Raw genomic sequence first — 17,492 nt, forward strand, 5'->3', positions numbered from 1 at the left:
TGTTCACGCTGTCTGTCTCTCTCTCTCTCCTAGAAATAAATGAAACATTTTAAAAAATTAAAAAAATAAAAATAAAAAAATAAAAAGTTACTGTAACATTTTAAAGCTATTCAAAAAGGAATAGAACTAGAGTATATACATTCCCAAACCATAGAGAAAGAATAGAATGGAAAGAAATATCACCCATGTGCTAATAACTCTCAAATTTATATGTCCATTTTGGACTTCTCTGAATTTCAGACTCAGGTTCTTCTTCTTCTTCTTATTATTATTATTATTTACATTACTACTTGAAAGCCTGTTAGACATCTCAAATGTTAACACTTTTTTTTAATTAAAAATTTTTTCTGTTATGTCTTTATTTTATTTTGAGAGACAGAGACAGAGAGCAAGTGAGAGAGGGGCAGAGAGAGAGAGAGAGAGAGAGAGAGAGAGAATCTGAAGCAGGCTCCAAGCTCTGAGCTGTCAACACAGAGCCCGACGCGGGGCTCAAACCCATGGACTGTGAGATATTACCTGAGCCAGATTCGGACACTTAACCGACTAAGCCACCCAGGTGCCCTAAATGTAACACTTTCAAAACAGAATTCTCAATGTCCCACCCTGCTCCCTGCCAAACCTGCTTCTGTCCTAGGTTTCCAAGTCTTCTACCCACATGCTTAGATTAAAAACCTAAACACTTGTTGAAGAAATTAAGATACGGATTGCTTCTCGTTTTATAACTTAGATACATTAACATACTTAAAAAAAAAAACTCAGTCTCTTTACTCTGTTGTACATAAGACCCTTTCCCACAGCCTACCTATAGGATAGTTTTCTTTCCAGAGTTGGTGACACCTATGTTGACTCCTGAGATGTCCAACTCTGAAGGTCAGTCGCGAAGTTGAAGTGCTGGACAAGAGAATTTTGGGTCCAGTGGGCCCTCTGGGCCCCAAATCCCTCCATCTGGATAATAATTCCTGAGGTCTTCGGCTTCATGGATCCAACCCAGCATACGCTGGCCTTGCTTACCTTTGCAGGGTTGGCTGGCTGCGTCTTCTCTCTGGGGATCTTGGCCTCTTGACTCCAGGTGGCAGAGAGAAGACTGCGGTCGACAGACAAAACCAGAGATAACCATCTCCATATTCGGTATCACTCCCTGGCATACTCTGATGAGAAGGACTCTAAAAAAGCCCCCACCTCAAAATAACTCCCCCACCATTTGCCACAGTGACTGAAATTTCACATTGGCAACCGCTTTGTGGATAAAGTTGCAAGATAAAGTTGTTTAATTTGCTAAACCTGGCATTCCTATTCCTGGCCATGATTGCTAATTGAAAGAAAGACTGGAGACACACAGTGTGGTTTCCAGGCAGCATTAGAGTCCATTTAGGGGTCATACATTTGAAGTCGGGTCAACCAGCCTGGTTCTGGGTTCTTCTGCAGCCACTGTTGAGCTGGGTCAGTACAGGCACAGAGTTGGTGCAGAACCAGGGTTGTGGTTCAGTCAGATGAAGATGCTGAAGCAGGAGGGAGGTAAGGGAGTGATCCTGACTGACTGGAATGTAAGATGGGAAGGATGGCAATAGGGACACAGGAGGGGACTGAGGGGCGGTGATAACTCTGCCCGTGGAAAGGGGAGAAGCACTGAGCCTGAGTCCCAGATGAATTTTAATTCCACCACTAATTACCCCCCATGTGACCTTGGGCAAGAGACTAGAGGCTTCGATTTCCTTTTCTTCAACAGGGGAATGGAGGCCCTGCCTCCCTTACCTCATAGAGCTGTGGAGGGACTCCAAGGAGATGAGTGGTGAAGCTGCCTTAAGAGCCACAAAGCAGCATACAAAGATGAGAGATTAGCATTTGTATTTTGTAAGTCTGCCTGAGGCCATAGGAAGACTTCTGTGAGGAAATAAGGCAAAGGGCGGCCAGCCGCAACTTGTTTGGAATAGAGAGAGACCCTGACAAGTAGCCCTGAGCCCCTGCTCCACTTCTTGCTTTCCCTGGGGACAACAACAGCAATTCTAGACTAAGCACTTAAGGAAGTTTATCTTGTTTCCTCCTCAGAACACTGCCTCTCCCCATTCTACAGACGGGAAAACAGAGGCAGAAGAAGACGTTAAATGCTAGAGATGGCCCGAAGACTGAGCTCTAGTTCCCTGTGTCCTAAAACATTCCAAGGTTCCACCAGAAGGCCCCTGAGGCTTGATCTTTTGCCCTAGAACACATTATTTCTGGTTCAGTGCACTCTTTTTTTTAGCCCCGCCCACATTCCACTTCCTGTCTTCACCCACCCTAGGGGTGCCAGTGCTGCTGGAGCTCAGGGGGTTTGATTTCTGAAGCCTCTTTCACCTGTGAGAGCCCGCTGAGCCACCAGGAAACGGGATCGTGTGACTGAGCAGCAGATACCGTGTACCCAGGGGCTGGGTACGTGTGTGGGATGATCAGCTGAGCGCCTCCTCTGCCTTGCTGCCCTGTTTGAGCCCAGGCCCAGCTCTTAGTAACCAAGTCAACAGGCCTGCCCTCCTGGGGCCGTTTCTAACAACATACCCCCCAGAGAGCCAACCAGAGACTATAAGGAAGCCAGTGGCCGTGGGCCTCTCACAGACCCATATCTGCCTCCCATCAAGCAGCAGACAGACAGACAGACAACCCTAGGGGCCCCCAGCCAAGCAGCATGGTAAGCAGGGGTGGGGCGCTGGGCACGCAAGTGAGGGTCTTAGTGGCCCCTGGTGGGTGATGTGAGGTTCCCTTTGGAGTCTAAGTGTTCACCTGTCCACAGTGTGTGGGCAGGTGAGGTGGAGACACGGAAAGAGACTTCCAGATGTGAGTGTGGCCCCCAGGTGTGTTGGTATGTGAGAGCACATGAAGGGTGGAGGACAGGGTGATGGTAACTAGGACATGTGTCTAAGCCTCTGCTCTGGAGCAGGGCTGCTGCGGGGCTCCGAATTTAGGGGTAGGGAGTGTGGGGTCAGCAGGATTGGAGCAGGAAGTGTAGGCACTTTTCCACAAACCTGAAGCCCCACAGCAGATTGACCGCTGGCTTCTAGTCCCACCTCCCAGGTCTGGGGACACATCCTCATAGCCCTGCTCATCTGATGCATCTGACCTGACCCTCATTTCAGTAGAGAGAGTGAGGAGGAGGAGGGAAAGGGAGGGTGCTCCCACTTACAGAGAGCAGGCTGTACATGGGGCTTATTTGATATCTTTTGCCAGCATTCCATGTTGGAGCCAAGCCATCCCCACTCTGAGTATTAGGGGTTTTGCTCATGACCTTGAGCTAGTTGCCTAACCTCTCCGAGAGTCAGTTTCCTATGTGCAAAATGGCATAATGATAGTACCTACCTACAGGGGGTGTTGTGCAAATTAAATGAGATAGTGTACGTGGAGCCCGTAGCACAGTGCCTGGCACATAATTAATGCTTAGCGTAGACTAAATGACACTAGAGCAACTGAAGAGAAGTAACTTGTCTGAGGTCATAGAGGGATGGGGGTTTGACGCCAAGTTGATGTGATTCCAGGGACTGAGTTCTTTGTTCCAAACCAGTTGCCCCACAGTAAGGGGCATCATTTCCAGCATCTCAAGTAAAAGTCAGAGTTGTCTTGCATAGGCCAGCAGTCAAGGGGGCCAAGACCGGGTCTGGCTTTGTAGACAGAACCTGGGCAGGCTCAAAGTTGAAGTAGCTGGTGCTGGCCTTGCCTGGGGATTGGTAAACCCTGTCAGCCTCTTGTGGATGTGGGGATTTCTATGAGTCCTTGTGTCCCTAAATCCCTACACCCCAGCTTAATTCATGACCTTCTCTTACTAGATAGCAGGGATTGGGGGATGGGAGTTGGTAGGGGACTCAACATGTATGGCGCTCCCAGTATACATCGTGCAATGAGCCAGCAACTTATGTGCATTTTTTCATTTGCTCCCCATAGTAATTCTAGGAGGGGGCTCTTATTGTCCCAACTCATGGGATAGGGGGATGCCCACAGAGAGGTGAATATTCTTGCTCAAGGCAAGCAGAGAAGTAATGATGATGTTTGGATTAATCTCAGTCATCTCAAAAATCATAAAAAGTTAAGTCATATTTAAAAAGTCAGAGGGGCGCCTGGGTGGCTCAGTCGGTTAAGCGTCCAACTTTGGCTCAGGTCAAGATCTCACAGTTTGTGGGTTCAAGCCCTGCGTCAGGCTCTGTGCTGACAGCTCAGAGCCTGGAGCCTGCTTCAGATTCTCTGTCTCCCTCTCTCTCTGACCCTCCCCTGCTCATGCTGTCTCTCTCTCTCTCAGAAATAAATAAAACATTAAAACAAATTTTAAAAAAAGATCTCACAGTTCATGGGTTCAAGCCCCGTGTCGGGCTCTGTGCTGACAGCTAGCTCAGAGCCTGGAGCCTGCTTCAGATTCTGTGTCTCCCTCTCTCACTGTCACTCCCTTGCTCATGTTCATGCTCATGTTCTGTCCCTCTCTCTCTCAAAAATGAATAAGCATTTTTAAAAAGTCAGAGAAGTATTAAATTTATGGAGAAAGCATCCTCCTTAAAAATTATGAAATATTCCAGACACTAAGGAAGGCAGAAAGAATAATATAATAAACACCTGTAACCCAGCTTAAGAAAGAGAATCTCTTTCCAATCTGCATTCACCTCCCTCTCCTACCAGAGAGAACCATTATTCCAAATTTAGTGTTAATATTTTCTCTTGCTTTCTTTATTTTTGTAATACACACACACTACAAGAATATACAGCAAAATACAAATTTATCTGTCAGTGAGTGGTGCACAGTATTGTTTTACACGTTAAAGGTTTTTATAAATAGTATCCTATGGTAGGATTCTTCCTTACTTTGCTTCTTTTTCTGGTAAGAAATTTTTTGATGAGATTCTTTCTAGTAGTCCATCCATTTTCACTTCTGAATCATTCTTTACCCATTTCCTGCTGTCGAAGGACATTTAATTGGCCTCCGTTGCTATGGTGCTGTGACTGTTCTTATATTCGTTCTTGTTTACCTGGGTGAGAACTTCTCTAGAGCAAGAGCATCATAAGCTTTCCTGGATATTGCCAAATTTTTCTCCAAAAGAGATGTGGCACTTTAGGCGTCTACCAGGGCTTTAAGGGTTCCCATTTATCCACATCCTCCACATGGTTAAGCCTTAAAGCTTGGGTGAATCTCATAGATGTGCTCATTTTGTTTTTAAGGCCTGTGGTAATTACTTCTCAAGCAGAGCAGGAGGCACACTCTGGCATCCCTCCTACCACCCTGCTATATAACTGTTAATATTTGAAACTCTCTCCCTTCCCTGGACAGTGGGCTCCTGAGGGCCAGTGCATAATATGCCACGTGTGCCACTATCAGCCCAGCGTCAGGCACATACCAGAGGCTCAAATGTTTGATGCAGCAAGAGGGTCCAACCTTCCTGATTCTAATGAGGCTCCCCAAGGAAGGGCAGTGACCTTTTGGATTTCCAGGACCAAGCACTTTATCCCAGTCCTGCTTTGGGGGTCAAGAGTTCTTGGACTACCAGCCTAGAATCATGTGGGGAAAACCTTTTTTCTCCCAACCCCACTCCACTCCAGAACTATGCACACCCAAGAGAGGAAAGAATAGCATATCCCCTTCCATTTCAGGACCACTTTTCCCTTCCTCGCTGGCCTTTCTAGCTGTAACACGAATCTAGAGTTCTTCCTGCTTTCAATACCTCCCCCTTGCCTCTGATCCCGGAAAACTCACTTGGATCTTGTTTCTCTCGCCAAGGGTCCATAATTTCTTTCCGACACGGGTAAATTGACTATCATGCTCTGCCAGACTCATCTGACCCCCTCAATACTCTTCAACATGCTTAGTCACTAAGCAAGACTCTATAATCTTGGAACTGCCCACATCTGCTTCCTTTGAGGGTTTTGGCCCAGCCCCCTGAGACACTGCCTGTTGACCCTCAAAGCCAAAGTCAAAGACTTAGACACAGAGGTGGGGGGAGGAGAGCAGGGTCCAGGAACCTTTGGTCTTGGCCGGAGAACCACTCAAGAAAGGATTGCAGGCAGGAACTGTCCCCAGGCACGGCAGGGTTCTCTCTGCTAAGAGTATTTTCTGCCCTTTGCCCATTCAGCGTGAGTGCATTTCAGTCCATGTGGGGCAGGCTGGCGTGCAGATTGGCAATGCCTGCTGGGAGCTCTACTGCTTGGAGCATGGGATCCAACCAGATGGACAGATGCCCAGTGACAAGACCATCGGTGGAGGGGATGACTCCTTCAACACCTTCTTTAGTGAAACTGGGGCTGGAAAGCATGTGCCCCGGGCAGTGTTTGTGGATCTGGAGCCCACTGTGATTGGTGAGTGATGATCAGTCCCTGCCACATATGTCACCTTGTCCCTGGTACCACAGCAAGTCCATCTCTATAACTGGAGCACCAGAATTTGCAGTTCCCAGCTGCAGCAGCCAATTAAACTACCGATCTGCTGCCACTTAGCTCCAGTCTCAAGGTCACTCCACATCCCTCATATCCCTTTCCTTTTTATTGGAGAACACTAACGGCCAAGGGCAATAGCAGCAGCCTGAATGGGGCTCCTCTAGGGTAGGAGTTGGGGCCTGGTGACCCTGCCCCTTCTGGGAACTTTGGGGAGCCAGGCTTCAAGGGGAGGAGGGGTGTCTAAAACTCTGTCCATTACAGATGAGGTTCGGACAGGCACATACCGCCAGCTCTTCCACCCAGAGCAGCTCATCACCGGCAAGGAAGATGCTGCCAATAACTATGCCCGAGGTCACTACACCATTGGAAAGGAGCTCATCGACCTGGTACTGGACCGAATTCGGAAGCTAGTAAGTGAAGGGCTGAGGGCTGGATTCCTGTAGTGAAGGGGTCTGGACGCCAGACAGGAAGAGCAGTTTCAGCCGTTGGGAGAGCCTTCTGGATGAGTTTTAAAGATGCAGCATCAGGACCAGTGAGGAGGGGCCCTCCACTCTGATCAGGGGAAACAGGGTGTAGGCTCCAGCCTAAAGCCGGATGTCCTCTTTACCTCCTATAGCAACTGGTCAAAGGCTGGGCAGAGTGGTCACAAAGACAAACGTATCCACAGACTGCCTGGCCAAGCTACGGAGGTCCATGGGCATTCCCAGGATATCACCTTGTATGGCAGGGATGTGGGCAGAAGGCCCTGTGAAAAACAAATCCAAATAATCCTGGCCCCAGGATTGACTTTGTGATTGACTTTGGCCTCCCCACCAAGGATGGGGATCAGGTTCCTGGATTGTTTTCTTTTTTTATTAATTTTTTAAACATTTTTTATTTGTGCTCGCTTCGGCAGCACATATACTAAACATTTTTTATTTATTTCTGATGGGGGGGTCAGAGAGAGAGGGAGACACAGAATCTGAAACAGGCTCCAGGCTTTGAGCTGGCTGTCAGCACAGAGCCTGATGTGGGGCTCGAACCCACAAACTGTGAGATCATGACCTGAGCCGAAGTCCGACGCTTAACGGACTGAGCCACCCCAGGTGCCCCATGGATTGTTGATTTCAGTAGGGAAGCTCTCCAGAAACATGTGAAATTAAATCAGGGGTAAATAGGTATGAAGCTGGGTGGGGTTGGCAAGTTATGATGACAAAGGTGACCATGGCAGGAGATTCAAGAGAGCTGTGTGTTGGCACAGGGGTGTAGAGAGGAAGAAGAACAAGAGAGAGAGTGGGCCTTCCCTATGAGGCACTATTTTGTGCACTTGGAAGAGTCTTCCAAGGATTTAATGCAACTTTTGAGGAATTTGAAACAGCATGAGCTGGCTCCATCCTTTCCATCAGCTTCATGGCCCAAATGGCTCTTCACCTTCCCTTTCTAGGCTGACCAGTGCACAGGACTCCAAGGATTCCTCATCTTCCACAGCTTCGGAGGGGGCACCGGCTCGGGCTTCACGTCACTCCTGATGGAGCGGCTCTCGGTCGACTACGGCAAGAAATCCAAGCTGGAGTTCTCCATCTACCCCGCCCCCCAGGTGTCCACGGCCGTGGTGGAGCCCTACAACTCCATCCTGACCACGCACACCACCCTGGAGCACTCGGACTGCGCCTTCATGGTGGACAACGAGGCCATCTACGACATCTGCCGCCGCAACCTGGACATCGAGCGCCCCACCTACACCAACCTCAACCGGCTCATCAGCCAGATCGTCTCGTCCATCACGGCCTCCCTGCGCTTCGACGGGGCCCTCAACGTGGACCTGACGGAGTTCCAGACCAACCTGGTGCCCTACCCCCGCATCCACTTCCCCCTGGCCACCTACGCGCCCGTCATCTCTGCGGAGAAGGCCTACCACGAGCAGCTGTCGGTGGCCGAGATCACCAACGCCTGCTTCGAGCCTGCCAACCAGATGGTGAAGTGCGACCCCCGCCACGGCAAGTACATGGCCTGCTGCCTGCTGTACCGCGGAGACGTGGTGCCCAAGGACGTCAACGCCGCCATCGCCGCCATCAAGACCAAGCGCAGCATCCAGTTCGTGGACTGGTGCCCCACGGGCTTCAAGGTTGGTATCAACTACCAGCCGCCCACCGTGGTGCCCGGGGGTGACCTGGCCAAGGTGCAGCGCGCCGTGTGCATGCTGAGCAACACGACCGCCATCGCCGAGGCCTGGGCCCGCCTGGACCACAAGTTCGACCTCATGTATGCCAAGAGGGCCTTTGTGCACTGGTACGTGGGCGAGGGCATGGAGGAGGGGGAGTTCTCTGAGGCCCGGGAAGATATGGCTGCCCTGGAGAAGGATTACGAGGAGGTGGGCATCGACTCCTATGAGGACGAGGATGAGGGAGAAGAATAGAACAGCTGCCTGGAGTCCACTATGTTTATTGCAAATTCCTTTCGAAATAAACAGTCTCCTTGCACGCTTTCTTGTCCCCTCTGTGAGTGCTTGGGCTTCTGCTGACCTCCTCTCTGTGCTGCCACCGCCACTTCACTGCTTCTGCTGCTGCCCTCATTCTTTGCTGCCCATGACCCCTTTCCCTTCCATGTCTGAAGGTGAGATATGCCAAGGGGTCCTTGCCAGGCCCAGGAAGCGTGACCTCAGGGACCTTGATGTCAGATCCCAGGGGCGCCCAGTATAGGAGAGAGAAAATGAGTACTGAATCCCGGACCTGTCTGTCCAGCCACAAGCTGTTGAAAAGATACGAGTTTTCACTTCCTTTCCAAGTAGGAGTTTAAGTCCAGCAGTTTCTGTGTTTGAGTTAGACTGCTACCCTATTTCTTCCTGCTGCTTCTACATTCACGGACTCTGGAAGTTTGGCCCGGGCACCTCTGTGCGTGATGAGGGCTTGGGAGTGGGGCTGGGCTGGCCCACAGTTCCTGGGCACGGAGCCTAGTCATAAGCTTGGGGGATGGGAGGGGACAAGGGCGATCTCCTCGAGTTGTGTCACTGCACCTCTGAGCAACTTCACACGGCTGTCTGTCCCTCTTGCTGCCTTGCTGGGGCCTAGGGCTGTGCCATTAAAAGTCAGGTCATCTCTTCTCTGTTTGTGCTCTCTTTCTGGCCTCAGCCTCTATGCTAGCGGGGGGCGGGGGGACGCTCTTGCCAGGGCCCTGGAGAAAACTCCAGCATTGCTAATAGGCACCCCAGGACCCACACCGACGTCAGCACATGGGGGTGAGCACAGCAGGGTGTGGTGGGGGGCTGGTGGGGAGGAGAAAAGAAACTTCAATCTCAGGAGTAGGAGATGCCAGCCCTGCCCTTGCCTTCCCCTCCCTGGTGATTCAGGGACGTGGTGCCCTTCCCTAGGGAACAGTTCAGCCTAAGCAAAGGCAGGGCCCCTGTTTACTCAGCAGAGTAGGCAGGAAGTGGCAGCTGGATACTGCCACACCACAGTGGCCTCATTAATCATTAACCATGTGTGAGCTAGAACCATCTGGGAGAAACTAGGGCCAAAAGGCTGCCACCTCCACTCCCCTTGCCCCCGGGCTGAGGCTGGGAGACCTGTTATGTTGTTGTCCCAAAGCGTCCTCAGCTGCCTCCACCCAGAAGCCCTTGCCTGGCAAACCGGCTGGGCTGCTCTGACTCAGCTACCCACTCCTGGGAACGAAGGAAAGAACTGAGTGTGCCTCTCGGGGGCCCCGGTCCCAGTTCTTAGCACTGAGGCCAGCTCGATCCAGAACAGCTTTAAGTGTTGGACTAAGGTGAGCTATAACTGCCCACTTCGGGCTGGCCCGATGTAAGGTAAGGGTACCTGCCTCCTTACATGGAACGACGAAGTCACACCATCCCTCACCACACCGGTCCCTCTTCCCAGGCTGTTCTCTTGGAAATGGCAACCAGACCTTGGGCCCCTGGCACCTCTTCTCTCCCACTCCAGGAAAAATGAGACTAAGATCCACTCCAAGCTTTCACTTTATTCTTTTTATACATTCTCCTGCTCCCAAATGTGGAGGCAGACCATGATGTAAGCTCAGCAGTCCTGCTCAGAGCCTTTCTCGATTCTATCAGTTTCCCTTTCCCCATCCCCCGCCCCTGGCCACCTCAACTCAGTGAGTCCCCCGTTCAGTTGTTGCTCCTGGAGATAAGCGAGGAGAAACAGAGACGGAAGGCTGAGTTGGCTGTCCCCCATCCACCTGCCCCCAACTACAAGACAAGTCCTGCGGAGAACAGGTGGAGACTCTAATAAGGGGAGGGGAGCCTCCTTCCAAGGCCCGGGGGCCACCTCAACATGGCCACTGGTTTGTTCAGATTTGGGTGGTGTGCTGGCCCAAAGTTGGGGGCTGCAGTGGCTCCAGCTGACTGAGGAGGAGATGGACGGGGGGTCGCTGCTGGGGGTCTACGGACATCATGGAGGCCAAGAGCTGCCGCAGTGCTGAAGAATGCCTGTGGAAGGAGGTGGGCATGGTGACCCGAGAGTCCTCGTTCCCTGCGCGGAGGTCCCAACTCTACCAATGTCGGAGCAGTCTGAAGTGTTTGGTGGCCCTTTTATTGCTTACCTGGGACTCTGCGGGATGCTTAGCTGGTTCTGCACAGCAAGGGCCACACTGTCACCCTTCTGGAACACCATGTCATACGGGCCCTCCCCAAACATCATGGCATATAGCACACAGCCTAGGGACTGAGCACAACTTGGTTATTCTTTGACAGGGGACCACTGGAGGGGATACCTCTCCTCTTAATTCTGTAGTGAAATGTGACTACATAAGCTAAAAAGAATATGCCAACCTCAGCCACATGACACCAAGGCAGGGTCCAGAGAAACCGCCAGTTAGCTGGAGGCTTCTGCACCCCGAGTTTAGCCACTGCCTTCAGCCCTGACGCTTAGCTGTATTCACTCTGTTCAAAGAGCGGGATTATACCACTTCCTGAGCAACTGAGTACAGTGTCAACGACAGCTCCCAGGAAGGAAGTCGAGGGGGATGGAGACACATGCAGTTCCGGGGGCCCCATGCACTCAAAACCAAAGACCTGCCCCTCTACTTCCCAGCAGGTACAGAGTTGCACTCCTCTCCCCCCAAACTCCCGCCTACATGTTCCTCACCCAGACGTCGGTCCGCTCATCGATGACACAGTGGCTCTGCACAGAGAAGAGCTCCGGGGCCCGGTAGGAGATGGTGCATCTCTGGGCTGCCCAGTCCTGGAACAGTGGCCCCACAGCTCAAAAGTGGGGCACAGGTCACAGTCATGTGACCAAACTAGGGCATCCACCGGAAGAAGTTGGTGATGGGGGATAGGGGGGCAAAGGAGCCGGGGGGGTCTGTTACCTGCAGGGCCAGAGCCTGGCGGGAGCCCTCCACATGGATGCGAGCTTGATTCATGGAACCCAAGTCCATTAAAACCGGTTGCCCCTCATCTCCAAGCAAGATATTGGTAGGCTTCAGGTCCCTGTAGGGAAGTGGAAATGACCCATGAGCAGCCCTGGATAGGGAGGCTGGAATCCCTGGGGGCCAAAGAATCTTGGGGATTGTTCCTTGGAAGGGAGAGCAGAGACCTCTCAATCCCCTTCCTTTCTGCCCCGAAAATACACACGGCCCTCTCACTGACCTGTGGGCATAACCTCTGACATGAATGGCCTCAAGGCCTCTGCAGATACCGAGCAGCAGCTGAAGGATTTGATCTTCAGTCAAGAAGTTGCCTTTGTCCTTCAGCCTTTCTATCTCGTTCCACAGCGTACCCCTCTGCAACACAAGTTTCCCCAAAGTTGGAGATGTTTTTTGGGCCTCTGATCCCTGAGCCTGACCCCTTCCCTAGGTCACAGCCTATCAACTCTTTCACCGCACACTCTGCACGCTTCACACTCCCACCTGGGTTCCTTTGAACCCCAAATCTGAAGAGGCGTCTGCTTCCTGACATGCTTGACTACTCACACAGCCCTGGGTAGACGGCTTTGTTGCAAGCCCCTCCATTGCCAGGAGACTTTCTGACCTTGAAGAAGGGTAGCAGCAGCCAGGCTTCATGCTTAGGGCCCCGCTCCCTCAGACAATAAGCCACAAGGCGGAGGATATTGGGGTGATGGAAGAGGCGATGCATGTCTGCTTCTCGCTGGGCCTCCTCCCGATCCTGCTGCTCGTGACACAGGATCCGCTTCAGGGCGTAGAAGTGTCCATCATGTAACCCCTCCACTAGGTCCACATAGCTGAACCCACTGTGGGCCAAAGGGGTCAGTGAAGGACCACAGTCATGTCCCATTCTGCTAGGAAGTCCCTGGGGAAGAAGAGGTGGGGGGGGGGCGGGTATCTTTCCCAGTTGGCAGAAACCCTCCCAAGATGTGGTTTCAAGAGAAGTGTGCCGATTTTACACTTTGGGCTCCAGAGCAGGAACACAGCAATCTTTGAGGTGCTTTGGTCATAACGCAGTGTCCTGCACATGACAAACGCACCATAAACATTAAATGAGTGACACTCAACACTTATCACATGCTGCGAACCAGGCACTGGGTGAGATGTTTTATATGCATTATATCTCATTTAATCCTTACAACTCCATCAGTGACCAAAAAAAAAGTATCTCCGTGAAGCAGATGAAGAAACCATGGCTTTTCAAGGTCACACAAGGCGGGCCCAGGAGGCCTGGCTCCTGAATCTACTTTTTTGACTACCGTGTCGCTAGGCTCCGTCAGGTGCCCTAAAGGATATGTTAAGAGGGCACTTCTATGCCCCTATCATGTGCAGACTGCTGTCCTTCAATTACCATAACCCCGGGGGCTACTAGCTGAGTGGTTTCCAAAGACTCACCCCTCCCCCAGTTTCTGGATGAAGAGGTAGCGCTTATTGTCAATGATGACAGTTCCCCGAGAGCAGACACACAACGCGTGGCCCATAGTGTCTCAGTCATTCTCCTCAACGGCGGTCTGAGGTTGCCGAAGGCTTCGTCCAGGTTGAGTGGGCTCTTCCGGGGGATGCGCTGGGGGCCCAGCGGATCATACTGGAAGGAAAAAAAATACCCGGGAGAGTCGTGGGTCGGGGGCAATCCAGACGACCCCTGAATACCAGGAGGGCTGGGGCCCAGGTCTCGTAACATAGAGACAACGAGCCCTGGCGACGCTGACTCCAAGAAGGTTGGAGTCAGGTGCCTTAAAGCCTCCGGCCACACAGCGACTACCAGGTCGCTTCTTCCAACCCCAGCTCACCAGTGAGAGGCCCCCGCTCCCGCGGCCATTGGGCCGCCACGGCAGGGTAGAGGGTAGTTCCGGGGAGTACGAGGCCCTGGCCCACCTCCGGCAGAGCCCACCCCCGGGCTCGGCACCCAGAGCCCGCGGAGGGTCAGCCCGGTTCGCCACTGACCTGGCTCGGGCTGGAGAGAGGCGCCGGAGACCGGAAGGAGTGGATACGTCATCATTCCGCGCCGGCGTAACGGCCCGCGGTATCCTAGCAACCGCTGGGCGTGTGGATGATGTGGGGGCAGGGAGCGGAGAGGCCGGGGGCGGGCTAAGCCTGGGGTAGGACGGGTCCCAGGACTCGGGTGAGGGTTCCACACTTGGCTTTCAGTAGTGGTCAAGACGCAGGCACGTACGCCAAAGGGGAGCAAAGCCGGGCTCGGCCCGAGGCCCCTAGGACTTCCATCTCCCAATGCCGGAGGTAGGAGGCTGACTACAGTCCAGCCGCGAGGGGCGGTGCTGGGGTGGGTGCTGGCGGCCTGGACCCCTGCATCTCTGTTTCGTACAACCTTGGGGACTCTGGCCTGTATCCCACTACCCTAATTTCAGTAGTTAAGAGCTTAGGCTCTTAAACTAGACAAGGTTCTAAATCTTGTTTTAATAGCTTAGTTACTAGCTGTGTGACCTCGGTCAACTTACTTAACCTCTCAGAGCCTCAGTTTCCCTACACGTAAACAAGGTTAAGTGCACGTACTGTGAGGCTAGACTGGCTAATTCAAATCCCATCTCTGCTAAACTAGGCATGTGACCTTAAACAGGCTATTTATCTTTTCTCTCAATTTCTTCTGTAAAATGGAAATGAGAATTATCTACCGCGCAGAGTTTTTTGAAAATTAAATGAGGTGTAAAGTGTTTAGCACGATATTTGACACACAGCCCTTAGTGTCAGTAAACAGAAATTATTATTTTTATATTATCCTGGTCCTTACATCCCAGGCTTGGGACTGTGAAGGCAGGAGTCATGGAAATTCACAAATCCCTAACCCTTCGCACCAAGTTGTCTTTGGCATCTCTCGCACAGGCAGGCAGGGATAAATTGGAGAGCAGTGCACATCCAAAGAAGATGGGATGGCCAAGATGCTCTCTCTTGCTGAAACAGGGTCACCAGGAAAAAAGATCCCTCTTACAACCTGTTCCCCTACTTTCACACCACTGGGAAGATCTGGTTTCTCTTGGTTCTGAACCTGTTTTAGCCCCCTGGTTCTGACATTCATTCATCTAGATTTAACCTGCTATGTGCCCGGCCCTGTGCTAGAAGCTGAGGATTCAAAATGGACAAGGTACTCTTCACCCTCAGGGAGCTGTTTAGTAGAACAGAGCTTCTCAATCTTGCATGTCTTTAGAATCGCCTGGCATCTTGTTAAAATACAAATTCTGATTCTATAGGTCTGAGGTAGGACCTGAGACTCTGCATTTCTAACAAGCTCCCAGGTGACGCTGATGAAGCTGATTCAAGATGTAGAGGATTTTACAAACTAGTAGAGTAGCGGGTGGACAAGTCCAGGCTAATCGCCTGGCAACTAGAGGTGGTCTCCACCCCCTTGCTCGCTGAGGTTCCCTCCCAGGAATCCGCCACGTGACAGCCGGACCGCCCTCTCTGACTAGAGGAGCCCTGTTAGCGCCATGGCTCCTAAGAAGCCGCCCTGCCTTCCTTCCCTGCTGTTGCCACTTCTGACGCTGCTGCTGCCCCAGGTAAAACCACAGGATTGAATCAGCAGGCTGGGTGAGGTGAGGCGGGATCGGATCTATCCCAGGAGAGAAAGAAAGTGAAATTAACATAACAATGAGCAGGCCTAGTTCCATCTCCTCCGCAGACACTGACCCCCCCACTCCAGACTTCTGCTGAAAGTAGTGTCTCCCTTTGCAGGCAGACACTCGGTCGTTCATACTGGATCGGGAAAATGACAGATTCCTCCTGGATGGAGCCCCGTTCCGCTACGTGTCTGGCAGCTTGCACTACTTTCGAGTACCACGGGTGCTTTGGGCAGACCGGCTCTTCAAGATGCGAATGAGTGGCCTCAATGCTGTCCAGTTGTAAGAAGTGCTCAGGAGAGCCATGGAGGGTGGGATTTATTCTTCCTACCACTCCCTTGAGGAAGGGGTTGGGACAGGAAGACTGGCTGGGTGTGAGAGCTCCAGGGTGTCCCCGCCTAGGGTGGGAAAGGGTGGGCCAGGACCTTCTTCCAAGCACTTTTTGGAGATTCCCTGCAAGGCCTGAGCCCTTAGGCTTCTTCAGCACCATCCTGCCTTGGGCCCTGTTAACCTCTTTCTTTCTCAGTTATGTGCCCTGGAACTACCATGAGCCAGAGCCTGGGGTCTATAATTTTAATGGCAGCCGGGACCTCATTGCATTTCTGAATGAGGCATCTATAGCGAACCTGTTGGTCATACTGAGACCAGGACCTTACATCTGTGCAGAGTGGGAGATGGTGAGTTAGGAGAAGGGATAGAACTGGAGCCATTCCCGTGCACTTCCGAGACTCCTCCCACCTGCCCACACTGCAGGGCCACTTCCAGTGCTAAACGCAATATCCTCCCTCCTTGCCTCCGCTGCTCCACTCCCAAACAACAAAACCTGTTGTCTTCATGTTTGTCTCAGGGGGGTCTCCCAGCCTGGTTGCTTCAAAAACCTGAAATCCATCTGAGAACCTCAGATCCAGGTGAGTGGAGACAAGTTTTTAACACAAAAAAACAACAGCAACAAAATGGATTGTTGAGTTCCCAAAACAGATGAGACCATCCCCAAACTGGAGATCATTGATGCAGATATTTGAGTGTTTCCTTCATGCCCAGCAAGATGCTAGAAACTGGGGGACCAGACAGACACAGTCCCTGTGCAATGGAGCTTATGGTGAAAGAAACAGATTGTCAAAAAACCAAAGCCTGTAAGATTATTGCAAGCTGTACAAATACCACACAAGAAAATAGACAAGGAACTGAGATCGTGAATAACAGAGGACTGTTGGGGCACACGAGGGGCTCAGAGGGTTAAATGTCTGACTTTGGCTCAGGTTGTGATCTCAGAGATTGTGGAGTTCGAGCCCCGCATCAGGCTCTGTGCTGACAGCTCAGAGCCCGGAGCCTGCTGCAGATTCTGTGTCTCCCTTTCTCTCTGACCCTCCCTCTCCTCCCTGTCTCTCTCTATATCTATCAGAAATAAACATTAAAAAAAAATTAAAAACAGAGAAGGCTTGGTTTTGGTAAAGAGATCAGAAAAAAGCTTTTCTGAAATGATGACATTTCGACTCTAGCATGGGAAAGCTCTGGTCATATAGTGAGGTGAGAATGACCAGGTAGAGGACACAGTATATTCTAAAGCCCAGAGATGGGAAAGAACATAGCATGGTTGAGGCCCGCTTGGCTGGAGCATCACAGGGAAGGGAAATGGATAGGAAATGTTAATGCAGGACCTTGTGGGCCATTATAAGGGGTTTGCATGTTGTCCTCAGCAGAGTAGAAAGCCACTGAAAGAGCTTAACGAGACATACCATTGAAAGAGCTTTTTAAGGAGACATACTGATTTATTTTCAGATTACTTGAGCCTGGGTGTGGAGAGTGGAGGGAGGAGAGCAAGGGTATAGGTGGGGAAACTGATTGGGAGACTCTGGCTGTTAGTTGCCGGAGGCAGGCGGTGGCTCCTAGACTAAGGTGAGACGAGATGGGAAGAAGAGGGCAGAATTGAGATGCAGGTTGGGGAGCAAAATCACCAGGACTTACTGATAGATTTTGATGGGAAGGGGAAGAGTAGGGGCAGCGTGGGTAGGGCCCGGAAAGAAAGGAATCAAGTTTCTGGCTAGTCAAGATGTTGGTGCCACTATTGACGTAGGGAAGATGGAAGAGACTAGGGGTGGTAAAGGATCACTTTTTTGGGGAAAAATAATTCTTCTGATCACATTAAGTTTTTATCATATCACACTCAAGTGA

General features: G+C 51.4%; 3 protein-coding genes across 6 annotated transcripts; 2 read left to right on the top strand and 1 right to left on the bottom strand.

The window, feature by feature from the left end:
* The first annotated feature begins 2,641 nt into the window (after positions 1 to 2,641).
* LOC120227529 (tubulin alpha chain) lies at positions 2,642 to 9,451 on the top strand. Its single transcript, XM_039225629.1, has 4 exons — positions 2,642 to 2,659; positions 6,072 to 6,294; positions 6,634 to 6,782; positions 7,796 to 9,451. Exons 1-4 carry the CDS (start codon positions 2,657 to 2,659, stop codon positions 8,765 to 8,767), a joined length of 1,347 nt encoding a protein of 448 aa, XP_039081560.1. The 5' UTR covers positions 2,642 to 2,656; the 3' UTR covers positions 8,768 to 9,451.
* Positions 9,452 to 10,306: 855 nt separating this feature from the next.
* Positions 10,307 to 13,729, bottom strand: LOC120227530 (serine/threonine-protein kinase 16). 2 transcript variants are annotated; one of them, XM_039225630.1, is made up of 8 exons: positions 13,696 to 13,729; positions 13,147 to 13,336; positions 12,338 to 12,557; positions 11,957 to 12,090; positions 11,677 to 11,797; positions 11,454 to 11,549; positions 10,909 to 11,030; positions 10,307 to 10,795 (listed from the first exon to the last, which is right to left on the bottom strand). In XM_039225630.1, exons 2-8 carry the CDS (start codon positions 13,230 to 13,232, stop codon positions 10,657 to 10,659), a joined length of 918 nt encoding a protein of 305 aa, XP_039081561.1. In that variant the 5' UTR covers positions 13,233 to 13,336; positions 13,696 to 13,729; the 3' UTR covers positions 10,307 to 10,656. The 2 variants fall into 2 exon arrangements, with proteins under 2 accessions (XP_039081561.1, XP_039081562.1); XM_039225631.1 differs by lacking the exon at positions 13,696 to 13,729 and adding an exon at positions 13,542 to 13,689.
* A 98-nt stretch (positions 13,730 to 13,827) lies between these two features.
* LOC120227531 (beta-galactosidase-1-like protein) lies at positions 13,828 to 16,608 on the top strand. 3 transcript variants are annotated; one of them, XM_039225633.1, is made up of 6 exons: positions 13,828 to 13,989; positions 14,791 to 14,848; positions 14,955 to 15,260; positions 15,436 to 15,602; positions 15,847 to 15,997; positions 16,168 to 16,608. In XM_039225633.1, exons 3-6 carry the CDS (start codon positions 15,192 to 15,194, stop codon positions 16,300 to 16,302), a joined length of 522 nt encoding a protein of 173 aa, XP_039081564.1. In that variant the 5' UTR covers positions 13,828 to 13,989; positions 14,791 to 14,848; positions 14,955 to 15,191; the 3' UTR covers positions 16,303 to 16,608. The 3 variants fall into 3 exon arrangements, with proteins under 3 accessions (XP_039081564.1, XP_039081565.1, XP_039081566.1); XM_039225634.1 differs by lacking the exon at positions 14,791 to 14,848; XM_039225635.1 differs by lacking the exon at positions 14,791 to 14,848 and having other exon boundaries at positions 15,134 to 15,260.
* The last annotated feature ends 884 nt before the right edge of the window (positions 16,609 to 17,492 follow it).

Source organism: Hyaena hyaena, unplaced genomic scaffold, assembly GCF_003009895.1.
Source record: "Hyaena hyaena isolate Hyena2069 unplaced genomic scaffold, ASM300989v1 scaffold_2448, whole genome shotgun sequence".
In the NCBI taxonomy this organism is placed as follows: Eukaryota; Metazoa; Chordata; class Mammalia; order Carnivora; family Hyaenidae; genus Hyaena; species Hyaena hyaena.

Coding starts and splice junctions, on each gene's coding strand:
- LOC120227529 (XM_039225629.1), top strand. Junction 6,295..6,633: donor TCTGGAGCCCACTGTGATTG/GTGAGTGATGAT, acceptor TGTCCATTACAG/ATGAGGTTCGGACAGGCACA. Junction 6,783..7,795: donor TGGACCGAATTCGGAAGCTA/GTAAGTGAAGGG, acceptor TTCCCTTTCTAG/GCTGACCAGTGCACAGGACT.
- LOC120227531 (XM_039225633.1), top strand. CDS start 15,192: ATGGCTCCTAAGAAGCCGCCCTGCCTTCCTTCCCTGCTGTTGCCACTT. Junction 15,261..15,435: donor TGACGCTGCTGCTGCCCCAG/GTAAAACCACAG, acceptor CTCCCTTTGCAG/GCAGACACTCGGTCGTTCAT. Junction 15,603..15,846: donor GGCCTCAATGCTGTCCAGTT/GTAAGAAGTGCT, acceptor TTTCTTTCTCAG/TTATGTGCCCTGGAACTACC.
- LOC120227530 (XM_039225630.1), bottom strand. CDS start 13,232: ATGGGCCACGCGTTGTGTGTCTGCTCTCGGGGAACTGTCATCATTGAC. Junction 12,091..12,337: donor TGCTGCTACCCTTCTTCAAG/GTCAGAAAGTCT, acceptor CTTGTGTTGCAG/AGGGGTACGCTGTGGAACGA. Junction 10,796..10,908: donor AGCATCCCGCAGAGTCCCAG/GTAAGCAATAAA, acceptor CTCCTTCCACAG/GCATTCTTCAGCACTGCGGC.